Raw genomic sequence first — 14,238 nt, 5'->3', positions numbered from 1 at the left:
TATAAAATCAAATCAATATTTTATATCCTTGCTGGATAGTGTTTAAGGTTTCGCAGCTCAAAGCCGGTTCTTTAAAAAATAATTCAGCTAATTATAATTATAATTCTGTATAACTTTTGTATTGTTTCGGAAATATCAATTATACCAATTGCTAGTGCTGTTGGTTAATTTATTCAGTGTTTTCCATAATTAACGCAACAAAAGCCGGCAAAGTGCTGCTGAGGCAACCAACAACAAACCGCCTGCGCCTGCTCCGTTGTCCAGGACAACCGCTGGCTAGAATAAATAAGTGCCCAGGTGTCAAGTGGTGGGTGCTGCGACGTGGGGGTAGTGGTGGGCATGCGGACTCCGCTCACCTGAGCTCCAGTCGACGGTTGGCAGCGCCACCGCAAGGCAACCAAGGAGCCAAAGTTGAGCCGAGAAGCGCGGTATGCGCACAGTTTTTCCAACTTGGGGTAGACCGGAGATGGAGGAGCACCTGCCCCAATGTGGGCGCAAAGGTGTCAATCATATGAGCGCATCGAAATGGCTGCAAAATCAAACTCAGTGAACAAATAGCAACTACTCAAGCTGGAATCAAAATTCAAAGTTTGAACGCCCTAGGAGTTTCGGCAGTTCTCAGTACAAACTACAGAAAAACACACGGGTGACAACGCTAATCCCCCAAAAAAACAAAATACACCACAAACGACGAAAGGAACTTAATCAGAAAACCGACGAAGGATACGCATACAGGATGTCAGGGGCTGCAGAACACTCAGATGAAGAGTCCTATGCAGAGGAGTCCTTCGAGGAGGACTCGGAGTCGGAGGTGGAGGTGGAGGAAGAAGAGGTTGAGTATATCGAGCCAGAGGTGTCAAATCCAAGTGACGCTCTTCTGTTGGAGGAGAGCGACACCCAAAGCGAGAGCGATGTGAAAGCCGAGTTTTTTAACGGCAACGTAAGTCCTCCTCTACAGGAGCTGACTATTTCCGAGTTCAGCCTTAATCCGCAAACTGCATCGCGCCCACAGCCACACGCCCGTCGCCAGTTGGGCGTCCGAATGGTGTCCTACCTGAGTTCCTCCTCCGATGACGAAAGCCAAGTGGTCATCACCAAGACGGTAGCCGAGGTAAATCAACTAAGTCTGCGAATGGACACGCCTCCGGAGGATGAAACGCCCTCAGTGCGAACTCTGATGCCAGGCAGTGCCCATTCCCGGGTTAAGGATGAGGACAAGGATGATGACGAGGTTGATGACGAGGATGATGACGAGATCGATGACGAGAATGATGACGAGGATGCTGAAGTCGAGGAAATCGAAGAAGAGGAGGAAGAAATTCCAGGAGACGAAGACGACGCCCAAAGCGATGGTTCCATGGGTCGTCAGTCCGCCGACGAGAGCGACGAGGATGAGGGCACGGATGTGGAAGTGGAGCAGCTGGAGGAGGATGAACCAATTGTAACAGCTGTGTGCGAAAAGCCGGTTCAGAAGGAGATACCACCGGCCCAGAAGGACATTGTTTCGCTGGTGGATGCCAGTGACAACAGTAGTGAGCACAGTGTGGCCACCATGTGTGCAGCAGGAGACGAAACAGACAACACCTTGGCGGAGTCTCCCAGATTACGAAAGCAGGTAAGTAATGAATTAGATAATATCTCACTACAGATAATTAAACATCTACTCACAGCAACCAGTTACTACAAAGGATTCGGAATCGCTAAAAGAGCAGGAAGAACCGGAAGATCAAATAGAAGATCACATGCATAGCCACAATGCACTTTTAAATAGTTGTGATTCGTTGCCAACATCAAAGCCCGATCTAGCTAGGGTTCGGTACCTGGAGCAGCAGATGACCCAGATGTCGGAATTGATCATGAAGTCGTTCCAGATCAATGGAGGAGCGCCAAATAGCCAAGCCTTCGAGCAGCTTGCCATGGCCACGGAGATGTTGCAGCAACGTAGTGACAGGCGAGGGGATACTGAATCCGAGATGTCATCGATGACGGAAACGACTATGACCAGTGCCAGGAGCTTGGGTGGAGGAATTCGCCCCCTGAGAATGCGGATGGAGCGTTCTCAAGAGGCACTACTCACGACACGATCTTCCAAGCTACTCAGACCCAAATGCAGATGTCCCTCGGAATCGGATTTAATCGAACACGAGCAGGAACTGGATTTGGGTCACGAGTTGCCACATGACCTGGCATCGAACGTCGGCATGGACATGGGAATGGGCGAAGGCTACCTCGTAGACGAATGTGGCCAGGGCGACGGACTCATGAGGCATCCACAGCAGCGCAAACCAATGGAGTTCAACAGGCGAGCGGTTAGCGGAACTCCAAGCACCTTCAACAGCGACGGTTGCGAGTATCAAATCAATGTGTCGCGTTCCCGCTGCTCCAATGATAAGATTAAGTAAGTAAATTACAATATATTACAATTTATATTATATAAAACTAAAAACTATCCATCTGCATAGCTATAAAAACCTTGGGCGCAAAAGCTTTAGCTTTACGAATCCCCAAGTGCGCGAGATCGAGCGCCAGAATCAGATTCTTCTGCGCAAGATGATGACTGTGAAGCCCACGGCGACGATCAAGGCCAGCACTAGTAGTATAAAGATCAATGGGCCCGAGAAGGTGAGTACATAATGTAGAACTTCTGTCCAATATAAAACCTCTTCCTTTACAATGTCATACAGCGACAGACACCTCCGGCGCCGCGACTCACCAGCGCTGCTGTAAACCGGAAGAAGAATCAGCGCCAGATCGACCTGGACAACGATCTGCTCAAGCGGAAACTGGAGGCCATCGGCACCCGGCGACCGCAATTCAAGTGACGCCTCCTCCACGGGCAGCTCCAACTGTGTTCATTAAGTAATTAAAAGTGTTTAATGCGAATTTACAAAATTAAAATTTATTGCAAGTTGAAAAATGTAGAAAACTGTATTATCTATAAATAATTTTAAGGGAATTTGTAAACCAACTAGGATCGGTAAATAATTCATGCAAAAATGTATAGTTCTAGTAAAATTTCGTTCCGATCAAAGTCAATGCATCAAAATGTGTTAATAATTTGTACATTTAGGTATAAACAATTCTATAAATGTTAATCCTAATCAATAATCGAATTGGATAGCAATATTAAATGTAACAATTATTTTGCAACACGTTGGTAACAAATTAAACTAAGAAGAACTCCCGAAAATAAATGAAAGAAGGCGAAAATATTTAAAAAGGTAAAACGAATTAGATGGCATATCTGAAACTTCTAAGAAAAACTACAGAGTCACCTCGTTGATCTTGGTGAGAAATGTCTCTCCCAATGTTTTCATTGCTTTAAAGGCAGCATCTCCGTTCTTTTCCTTGAACTCTTCTTCATTTTTAATCTTGACCTTCTCGCGGCGTTCCAATTCGCGATAGATAACCTGACCAATCTGAAAAGGAAACTAAAATTGATCGAAATTGTCTAGAAAAGTAAGTATCAACTTACATAGACATCGATGGCGGCGTACATCAGTTGATTCTCGTCCAGCGGAATGACATGCCACTTGCTCATGCGCACCTTCTTGCTTTTGTCCATGGCCTTCTTGGCTATAAAGTTGGTTAATCGCTCCAAGCTCCAGCGCCCGCCGGTCTCACAGACCTCATTGCACCAAAGACCCAAGTCCACGCATTTCTCTATCAGTGGTTCGGCTGTAACCTCGGGGAAGTCACGTGCCAGCTTTCGGAAATCGCTGGAAAATAACAGATTTTATTTATCCACATGGATTTTTCCTTTGTGCAACTAACTTCTTTATGTTCACGCCATGCAATCGCACTTTGGGATGATTGATAAGGGCCACCAGGGCCGCAGGCAGTTTCTTCACATTAGTCAGCTGGTAAATGTAGCAGCACTTTTCATCCACGCATATCTGGATGACGGAAGACTTTCCAGGTCCCGTTTGGAAAGAGAAGGGCCACTCCATGTCGAATGCCATGGGCACTACGTCATCTTTCTGCTTTTCCACCCATTGCCTACGTTTTGAATTTTAATGCTTATTAATAACCAATAAGAAATAAGTTAACTCTTTGACTTACAAAACATCGTCAGCAGAGGCTGCAATATCATGGCTCTCCGTGAAGTACTTGATAGCACCCTTGTATTTAATAAATGGAAGCTTTTCGGGCTTCTCCTTCTCCGGTGATGGAGACCCATCCTCTGCCATTGAACGAGTGCTTCTGGTCAGCCTGGAACTCCGGCGCTTGGGCGGATTTTCTTCCTCCATCGCTATCTTCTCGGCTTTCTATAAAGTTGTTAGTGCTTCTTCACAATATAAACTTAATATATCATTAGTTGCTTACCACATCTGGAGTATCCAGATTTTTTCGCTTGGCAGCCGGCCTGCCGGGTCTTCCTTTCGTTTGCTTTGGCGTATTATCATCTCCAGCATTTTCTTTATCTTTCAACTGCAAGATTTAATCGGGTAAAATAATATATATAGTTATTATTGTTTACGATATACAAAGAACGATTCGTAGTTTTGAAAAATGCAGTAGCCTACTTTTTGCAGTTTTTTAAATAATAAATTTAAATAATAAACAAATGCCAACCTCTTTTGGAGTATCCTTTTTTGTAGCTTTCCTTGCCACTTTGGGAGTCTCCTTTTTGGCGACCGCCTCCTACAAATACTTTTGAATTAGTTTTCATCCCTGCATGAAATTGTGTATTAGCCTACTTTCTTGGGAACTTCATTAGCTTTTGATTTGATGGGCATTTTTGTTAAATATCTTTCCATAACCCGCGTTGCTTTCCCGTTTTCTAAATGCTTTGTTTACTATTGTTTCCCGCCAAAAATATAGAGGGGTAGACGCTCGTAAATACCACAGTACGCAAAAATACTGTGGCACTCGATATGTGCGGCGATGGAGGAACGGTGGAGTTTGGAACAAGGGGACACAATATTTTTGCTCGCTTGGTATTTTTGTTTCCAGCCCTGCCCAATTTATAGATACCAGATTAATTTTCCCGCTAAGATAAATTGCGATATTTTTGCTCTGGTCACACTCAACTCGAAAGCCGCATTATTTTGTTTACATCGCGAATCCTCTGCTAAATCCAACGAAAATATGTCCTTTGCAAACGTTTCCACGCACTACATATCCGAGAAGGTGTCCCGAGTGCGCTGGCTGCCGGAGGAACTGCAGCAGAGCGAACGGTTCGTCACTGGAAGCTGGGACATGGACCAGAACTTCGTGCGCCTCTGGCGGCTCCTATCGAACCAATATGCCACCGCCACGGATTCGGATGTGGACCAGATACCGCGCTGCATGGACAAGGTGAGAATGGAGGACGATGTGACCGCCATGGAGTTTGTCGACAAGGACACGCTGGCTGTGAGCTGTGCAGATGGTTAGATTCAAGTTCGAGCAATCCTAAACTCAGCTGAATAAATGTATATTTTAATACCAAACAAGGTCATCTCAGCGTGTTTAACGTCCATCGAGCCGTGGAGGAGGATCAGATGCAGCGTACGTCCCGATCGGGACTTCTGCACTGCTTCCAACGCAGTCAGGAGCCCGCTCCCTGCACCGATCTTTCTACTTACGGCACGGATATCGCCACCGCAGGCGAGGATGGGTGTGTAAGCATCGTCTCCGTGGAAAATGTGCGCCAGGTGAAGCGACAGATTGAGGCGGACAGCATGGCGCTCTTTTCCATTTGCTATATCAGCCAGCAGGAACTGGTGACTGCCAATAGGATGGGTGTTATCCGAGTGCTGGATGGCCGAGTGGCCACTGAAGCGCAGCCGAAGACCACCTTTATGGTGGCCTCCCAGGATGACAAGTCGAACTTTGTCTCGTCCCTTGCCAAGCATCCGATGCAGCATCATATCCTGCTTTGCGGCAGCGAAGAGGGTTCCATAACCGTCTGGGATATGCGAAACCTTAGCTATCCCGCATCCTATCTCAGCGCCCACAAAAGTCCCATCAACGAGATAGGCTTCCATCAAAAGGATCCCAGCAAACTGTTCACCGCCGCAGAAGGTGGCGAGGTGTGGATGTGGTCAGAGAACAAAGTTCTCGGGAGCGACTATACAAAGGACGGACACAGCCCCTGGTTGTCTGGCGATCGTGTTCGCTCCCTGGTGGATGTGGAGGGAGTGCTGAGTAACATTCGCAAGTCCATCAACTCCTTCGATGTGCATGGAAGTCGTCTGGTCTGCGGAGGCGACACAGAAGCCGTTTACCTAGTGGATAATATTGTTTAAATGTGGAGCCTTTTGAATTCCTTACTTAAATTATATAATATTTCAATTGTTGCAATTAGCTATTGTATTTAAATTTCGTATATTTATTATTTTCTTTATATACGCAAAAATTGGCTTAGATCAAAGCACCTGTCTTACATCTAGGTCTAGTTTAAGCTTAGGACAACTATATTCGTGTACAGGTGTTTATGGGTTTCATGCCTTGGCAATTCCAATTTAATTATTCTCGTTTTGGGTGCTGCTGTGTTGTTTGGTCTTATGATTCGTACTCATATCCGACTTAAATCCTATTTCGTTGGCTAATTTGGAATAGATTTATGCGTGTTTTCAACTACCTTATTTAATGGATGAACTAACTTGGATTCAATGCATATTAAGCTAGGCGAATATAATAAATATAGTATGTATAAGTATGTACAGTGCAGCTCTTACGCCTACGTTTGTTCGATTCTCCGCGATTCCTCAGATTTGTATTGTTTGAGCATTTTTAACTGCATTTGGATGCGGATTTGGGTTATGAGTATTATTACATCGTTAGGTTCAACTAGGATTTCAGTTTATCAGGAACCCAAATTATTTGTCTACAGCAAGGTTGAGTATGGCATATACATTATTGTATTTATCAGCGAAAGAGTGACTATCCCCGGATAATTCACTGAGTGCTCCTCCGTTTAGGTTCCTCATCCGGATGGGATCTCCCAGATTCCAGGCCCTAATAGAAGCGTTCGAACTTGGGCGCCTTGTTGAGTGCGCAGAAATAATACCCTGAATAGTTTTGTGTGGCTCCGGGTGGAGTGTAATCGCCGATGCTGTAGTTCCCGTAGTCGTAGTTACCCATGTGGGCGTGGTGATGGTGATGGGCGTGGTGCTGGTGATGCATGTGGTGGGTGTGCGGGGGGTGGTAATGCTGGAAACCTCCTGCACTCCTTGGCTTTTGTCATGTGAGCAGGCTGTTGCCACCACCGCCTCCGCTGCCGGTGGAGGATTCTCCACCAACTCCGGTTGCCCCATTGCTGCCATTGCTGCTGTTGTTGTTGCCGTGGACGCGCATGTGCCGATTCAAGTTCCCCGACTGCGAAAATCTGTGGATGGTCCAAAAAAGCAATTAACTCGATGTATATCCTTTCCAGGACTGCTCGTTGGGAGCTTAAGTTTTGTTAAGGGGTAATTTTCATCTTTTTAATACACAATTATTATTTCATCTAAGATATTTAATACCTTATTTTGAGTTCTTTAAAGTTGAAAATCTTTCGAAAACAATTCTTTTTCTATTTTTTTGATACATATTATCTTTGGTTTTCTTTTTTATAAGTTTGAAACTGACTCAGTTATGTTCAAGTTTTATATTGAAACTATAGAAATGATTAAACTATATAAATTATTAAACTATCTTTAAAGCTTTAAAGGTCTTTAAGATCTTTTACGTAAATCTAAACCATTTTCGTTCGTTTAGGAATGAGGAAGAGAGGTGTGAGCATGTCCCCATCCCGGACTCACCTGAGCAGGCAGAGCTTGCACTGGTAGGGCTTCTCGCCACTGTGGATTCGCAGGTGCTTGGTGAGGGTGCTGCTGTCGGAGAAGGACTTCTTGCAGGAGGAGCAGCGGTACGGCCGCTCACCGGAGTGGGTGCGCATGTGCGTGGTGACGCTGGAACTCTGCGAGAATCTCCGGTCGCAGATGGGGCAGCGGAACGGCTTCTGGCCGGTGTGTGTGCGTACGTGGGCCGTCAGGTTGGCGGCCTGCGAGAAGCTCTTGTTGCAGTCGGGGCATCGATAGGGTCTTTCGCCGGAATGGGTCCGCAGATGGGTCTTAAGCGTGCTGGGACGGGCATATGTCTTCCCGCACAGCCGGCACAGATTGGGTTTCATCTCGCCGCCACTGCTGCCCTCATCCCCGTCCAGATCCTCGTTGCTATCCTCCTCGTCATCGAAGGCGGATAGACTCAAGCCCAGGGCGGCTGCCTGATAGCTGGTGGGACTTTTGTGGGGCGGTGTGTATCCCTGATTGCCCACCCCCGTGGGATAGTAGCCAGCCAAAGAGGAGTTGGCCGGCGGCGATGGCGATTCCTTTTCGCCCACTGTCAGCGATGGCAGGGCGCCCAGACCCGTGGGAGCCGGTGCCCGGAAATCCGCCGTAAAGGAATACGTGGCCGAGGCGGGATAGTGACCGGGACTCAGCAGCGGTGGGTATAGCACATTTACCGCCGCTGCTGCTGCTGCCGCCGAAGTGGAGTTAGTGGGTGGCGTCCAGTTCATCTGGGAGCACTGCATCGGCACGCCGCCGGCATCTCCAGCCCCGTAGCCATGGTGCATGGTCATGTTCATGCTGACGTTCACGCTCATGCTGGGATACATGGCTGCCGCCGGAGGAGGAGGTGGTGCAGCCGATCCAGCATTGGTTTCATAGTAGCAACTGGCAGTGTTGGCCGCTCCGCCGGCACCACCATTACTGCCGATATTGTTGCCACCACTGCTTTGGAGGAGCGAGTTGCCTACGTGCGATGCCTGGACCTGGGATTGCTGGTGCTGCTGGTGCTGCGAGTGCATCTGGCCATGGTTGTGGGAGTTCGGCGAGATGAGCATCTGGTGCGGATGCACTGTGTAGGAGAGGGAGGCGGCCTGGTGCGGATTGCCGGCGGCAAAGTTGTAGGAAGCGCCGCAGGGCGAGAATGGGAACAGACTGGGCAGCGGATCGATGTCCAGCGGCGGCAGGCCGGGAAACGTGGAAGCCATCTCGTCGGTGCTCCAGTAGCCGTGATTCCCTGAGGAGCCTCCTCCGGCACCGTTGTTGCTGCTCCCGTTGCCGCTGCTCGCCGGCGGTGTCGTGCTGATCTGGATGTGGCCGCCACCGATGCCCACGCCCACTCCAATCGTGGGATCAAAACAGCCGCCGCAGTCGAAGTCGCTGCTGGTGAGCGAGGAGATGGGCAGGGCGGTGCTGCCCTGGCAGGATAGGCAGCCGACGCAGGAAGCGGCGCACTCTTGCTGCACGAGCGGAAACGGAAATGGAGATTGAAACCGGTTATGAAATACATACAGATATTACTAACTAAACCAAAATAGTTAGTGGAAACATTAGGTAAATTTCAACTATTTTTACATTCTAGTACTGACTTCTGGGGAGAGTTTAATTTTATAACATATGGAACGGTATATACGTTAAAAATGTAATAGATTACTTTAAAAACGAAAATTATAAACTTCGTAGTACAAAACTGTCTGATTTTTTCAGTTACCGATATAGCAAATTGGAATAACCACAATTTCGGAATTGGGTTCTATTTCCTGGACAGAAAAATGACAATAGTTTAGGTATATCACAGATTTCAGCTAAGTTCTTCCCACGAAACAAGCACAACCGAACGCTCGAAGATTTCCGGAGATATTGAGGCGAAATCAAAAAGGGATTCCAGGACTCACCTGCGGGCTGTCCAGCGCCAGGCCGAACAGGGGATTGTTGGGCACATAGCCCGTCTCTGGTTCCACAGGACCGCCGTTTGAGACATCGCACGATATGTACATAGCTCCACCCTCTTGATCTTCCAGGGAATCTGCGCAGCCAAAAAAAAAACGGAATGAAAATCATTGGAAGTGCGCCAGAGATGCTTGCCAGCAGTGCGTATCTCATGGATACATTTTCGCTCCCATGACAACCACTGTGCGCACTAGCTCCGCCCCTCAACACACACACACACAAATACACAAATCGAGAGACCGCCATTTGCTTTGCTCTCTCGACTCGCGACTTTCCATCCGTGTGTTCAACACAATACAATATGCTGTATCTGCATATCTGTGCAATGGTGCTTCCGATTCACTCACCCAGAATTGTGTTCAGGAGTTTGGAACCCTTATATAACAATCCCATGACATGACTCCAGTTCTGGAACGTTTGGGCTCAGCAGTCGCGCATTTGTTCCTGCTTTTCCTACGCTTCATCTTGATGCGTTAATTTCCAACTGCAAGGCGATGACGGAACATTATTGGTAAATTCTGATTGAGATTCACTTTATATTCATCTTGGGTAATATTAATTCACTTTTATTCATCTTAGGTAATATTAAATAGGAAAATATCAATCAAATATCAATATCAAATCTAATTTTTATATAATTTCCATAAAGTGTTTAAAGATTAAGTTTTAAATAAAGTTCGAAAACTAATGCAAAATTAGATATACATATTTAATTGCCGATTCTTCTTCTCTAAATATAAAAGAGATATCGAATTATAGATTTCAATTCGATTTTACAAATGAATAAGAATTAATAGACGTCCAAACATTTGACAAAATGAAGATATGGCGTTTAAATGCATGTTTCATTATTGTTAGGACTAAAATAATTATACTAAAATTGCAATAACTTTAATTTTGAAACAAGTAAAACATTAACACCGATATTTAACTAATTTATGAATGAAAATCAAAGTAATATCTTGTTTTTTAATAAGATCAAAACTATGATATTGTTAAATTCAAAAAATTTTCTTAGTGAGCTCTTAAAAATTGACGTTTTCGATATAAGCCACAACATCAATATTTTAATACGCTAGTTGCGGTTATTTTGTTTTATTTTAAATAAAATTAGTTGTATTCCATTGTTTTTTTAGAGTGTGGAAAATATCCTTGTTATTTGAAAATACTTGATATTGAGCAATAGACCATTTTAATATATATATTTATATTGCAGATTTTATATTTTTAGTTTTTTATTCACATTTGCACTCCGTAAGAGTTTTCACCTTTTGAATAGATCCACAAATGGCATGATACCAAGATCGCCAATAGAATTTCAACGTTTTCTTTCAAAATAATTTTGTTTGAAGATTTAGTATTTAGTAGTAACACACGATCGTTGTTCTCCGATTAGAATTTCATACGGTGGTCGCTGTGGTGTCGTTGTGCAAGTTTTTGTTTGAGTTTTCGATTTTTCGAGTGCGGGGCAAGAAGCGACTTTTGGCGAGGAGCATAAGACGGCGACTAATTGTCAGTTGCAGTTCGGTTCGAGGCACCTCGGCCCAAAATCGACTGATATATCGGATTGGCAGAGCGGCAGCAAAGCGACAACCGACAACCGACAACTACAGGGGAAGAAGCAGCAGGGCGCAAAAAACATACTCACTTAATTATAAACAAGCGACAAAAGGGCGCAAAAGACAACGGCAGCAACAATCTCGCTCGCACTCACACTTTGCTCGGCTATAATGACACAAGTACGCAGCACTACACACTCGACAGACCCTTGCTCAGAGCACCCCTCCTCCAATACCAAACCCACACCATACCATACCATATACCCACACCAAGCCATCCGGCACTATATCCCATGCCCACTCCTGAGATCCATCCATCCACCACCACAACAACGCTGCCGTCATCGTTGTTGGCCAACCAATGCGCTCCGTCTGCCGGCTTTTGCGGCTACTACCCACCCCTCTGCTGCTTCCACGTCCACGTCCACATCCTCATCCATATCCAAAGCCACCCTCCTCCGCCGCCGATCCCGCCCAGTCCGAGTTTCAGGCCCATTCATACGTGGCCAGCTACATCGGCAGCAGTTTTCAGTAGTTTTTATTTGTCACCCAATATCTTACAGCTCGACGACACCAGATACCCACGAGGCGGGGAGAAAAAAGAGTACACTTCGAGAAATAATCACTAGCAAGCAGTATGTGCTCTAGAATGTTACACTTCAAAATCTATGGCCGTCTAAATAATGTTGGTTTCAATTCGCAATAAGTATCCTTATTTCATTTGTTCAAAAAAAGATATGCAAGATGTCCCTTTTTCCTTAAAATCTAGAGGTGCAGAATTCACAGATTGTTTCCAAATCCTTAAGGGGACATCACATCAACTTAATGTTCATCCTACTATATATGTTGATATTAGACCCATTTTAGTTATAATACTATATCCTAACATTTCTATCAAATGAAACTACTAATATAGCTTGAGACTATTTGATAAGAATAAGATTAGTGGGTATTTTCGGGTATATTATTAGCTTTCTTAAAATGAAGGTATTTTGATATTATACATAATAAACAAAAAATACTAAAGGGATTATGTATTTATTCATAAACAATTTTATAAATGTTATAAATAGCAGTATCACATAACTAGAAAAGATATTGAAATTAAAGTAAGTCACATATTAAAATGGGAATTTTCTCGCAGTGTAAAGGGTCTCTGAGTGCGGGATGAGGTGGGGGCAGTTGCTACGGACTTGCCAACCATTGATCGTCTTCGTCGGCATTCTGCTTCCTTCGCTCCATTGTTTTGTGGTTAAGTGAGGCAGTCCATCGGCCAAGTCGGCCGGCAACCCCCTGACTGCTTCTGTAGCTTGTATCTGGCCGTGTGTATCTGCTTCTGTTGCGTGTATCTTTGTATCTCTATCTGCGGCGCTGATTCTCAATTGTAGCCCGGCCAATGACGACTGCCAATCGATCGATGCTCTTGTCGCCGGGCCGACGACAATCGTGAATAGTTTGAATGTTATTTGATAGTTCGATTTGTGGTCGCAGCAGAAAAAGCATGGAATAAATCGCAGGCCAGATGGAAAAGCAAAGGGAAATTATGAAATAGATTTATTTAGCTAAGATATATTATAGATATAATGCAATAAAGACATCCCAATCCCCTGGTTCACACGCCCGAAATCGAATTCGCCGCCAATTGGCAAAATCAGTTGAGTGCACAGGCTTGCAATGATCGCATACGTATCGAGCTATATCCCCCATATCGCCTTACCTTATCGATGGGAATTTCAGGTCAAGCCCAGCCAGCGTCGTGTGTGTTAAAATCAGATCCACAGTCTGAGCAGATCCGAACCAGTTTTCAATTTTTATATATATTTTTTTTTACTTCGCTTTAAGTATCAGTTTCATGTCAACAACTTGGCTAAGGACATGAGCCTGTCTCTGCTGCTGATTGTCAGAACGGATTAGGATCCGCTCCTTGAGCTGCTAGCTGGTAGCCCGTCAATCCGGGGGTATCAATAACAATTAGCCAGATTCCTCTCAGGTGGTGCGTTCAGGTGTCAGCTGATCAAACTGCTTCCCTTCTCTCGATTGACCGCAATTCAAGAATTTGCTACAAATTAAGCCGCAGGGTAAACATAGTCGAGCACCCCCTCTTAGATGGACCTGTTATCACACCAGCCCATCAACCACCTTATCATCGCACGTGGATTTGTTTGCCAGAAGGCTCATTGCTAGCTGGTGTTTGTTTTGCGCATTTCAATTGACTGACAATGCCACAGGACATGATGCTGCCCATCCCTGCGTGCGTTTCCCATGTTGCCACCAGCAACCAGCGAGGCAAATTTCACTCATTTTCAATCTTGCTTTTCGGGTTCGAGCACATTTCATTTCATTTCAATTCATTTCATTCCATTTCTTTTGCCTTCGCCGCCTCTGTAGTCCGTTGTGAATTGGCGAGGCTTCTAAAATCAATGAAATACTTTTCGGGCTGCACCGATGGGGCTTCTCCTGGTTTGGGCTGCGCTTTGCTTTTATGCTGCCACTCAAGTCATTCAACATGTTAATGCCAATCGGTCATATTAGCTGCCATGCCGGCTAAAATGAGCTAACCAACTTGGGTCAACTGGATGGGGGAGGAGCTGCCTGCTCAATCATAGACTAACAATTAGTTGTCATTAAGCGCGCCTAACTTTGATACAAAAATAAACAAAAAGTAACAAAATTATAAACAAGTCCTGGGGTTAGAGCCTTACAAAAGCAACATACTCCTATTCTTTATTTAAGAAAATGTATAATTCAATCTTAAGTGTCGTTAATTATAGAAATGTTCCACACCTTCAACTTTTAATTCCATCGAAAGCCATATCCTTGAACTTATCAGTTTGTTGTAATTGGAATGCATAATGAAACTTATCAGTGGTATTTAAACATAAGTTACCTCTACTTATAAATTTGTATTAGGAAACGATACAAAAGTTAAGATTTAATAAGAATAATTGAATTTAAGTGGCTAAATTCTGTTT

The 14,238-nt window shown here is 44.9% G+C and overlaps 4 protein-coding genes across 4 annotated transcripts; 2 read left to right on the top strand and 2 right to left on the bottom strand.

Moving 5' to 3' along the window:
- The first annotated feature begins 538 nt into the window (after nucleotides 1-538).
- On the top strand, nucleotides 539-2,913 carry LOC117143354 (protein hemingway). The gene is made up of 5 exons (XM_033308027.1): nucleotides 539-940; nucleotides 1,013-1,615; nucleotides 1,671-2,398; nucleotides 2,463-2,622; nucleotides 2,685-2,913. Exons 1-5 carry the CDS (start codon nucleotides 737-739, stop codon nucleotides 2,820-2,822), a joined length of 1,833 nt encoding a protein of 610 aa, XP_033163918.1. The 5' UTR covers nucleotides 539-736; the 3' UTR covers nucleotides 2,823-2,913.
- A 17-nt stretch (nucleotides 2,914-2,930) lies between these two features.
- LOC117143357 (Werner Syndrome-like exonuclease) lies at nucleotides 2,931-4,821 on the bottom strand. Its single transcript, XM_033308030.1, has 7 exons — nucleotides 4,701-4,821; nucleotides 4,576-4,644; nucleotides 4,327-4,431; nucleotides 4,063-4,268; nucleotides 3,775-3,999; nucleotides 3,476-3,719; nucleotides 2,931-3,419 (listed from the first exon to the last, which is right to left on the bottom strand). The coding sequence occupies exons 1-7, from the start codon at nucleotides 4,758-4,760 to the stop codon at nucleotides 3,264-3,266; spliced, it is 1,065 nt and encodes a 354-aa protein (XP_033163921.1). The 5' UTR covers nucleotides 4,761-4,821; the 3' UTR covers nucleotides 2,931-3,263.
- Nucleotides 4,822-5,008: 187 nt separating this feature from the next.
- LOC117143356 (nucleoporin Nup43) lies at nucleotides 5,009-6,358 on the top strand. The gene is made up of 2 exons (XM_033308029.1): nucleotides 5,009-5,374; nucleotides 5,440-6,358. Exons 1-2 carry the CDS (start codon nucleotides 5,092-5,094, stop codon nucleotides 6,231-6,233), a joined length of 1,077 nt encoding a protein of 358 aa, XP_033163920.1. The 5' UTR covers nucleotides 5,009-5,091; the 3' UTR covers nucleotides 6,234-6,358.
- A 640-nt stretch (nucleotides 6,359-6,998) lies between these two features.
- Nucleotides 6,999-11,250, bottom strand: LOC117143355 (protein glass). The gene is made up of 5 exons (XM_033308028.1): nucleotides 10,976-11,250; nucleotides 10,055-10,191; nucleotides 9,653-9,783; nucleotides 7,731-9,217; nucleotides 6,999-7,315 (listed from the first exon to the last, which is right to left on the bottom strand). Exons 2-5 carry the CDS (start codon nucleotides 10,098-10,100, stop codon nucleotides 7,171-7,173), a joined length of 1,809 nt encoding a protein of 602 aa, XP_033163919.1. The 5' UTR covers nucleotides 10,101-10,191; nucleotides 10,976-11,250; the 3' UTR covers nucleotides 6,999-7,170.
- Between the last annotated feature and the right edge of the window lie 2,988 nt (nucleotides 11,251-14,238).

The sequence above is a fragment of the Drosophila mauritiana genome, chromosome 3R (genome assembly GCF_004382145.1).
Source record: "Drosophila mauritiana strain mau12 chromosome 3R, ASM438214v1, whole genome shotgun sequence".
Classification (NCBI taxonomy): domain Eukaryota; kingdom Metazoa; phylum Arthropoda; class Insecta; order Diptera; family Drosophilidae; genus Drosophila; species Drosophila mauritiana.
Note: the sequence above shows the minus strand (reverse complement) of the source record. Positions and strands in the feature narration are given on the sequence as shown.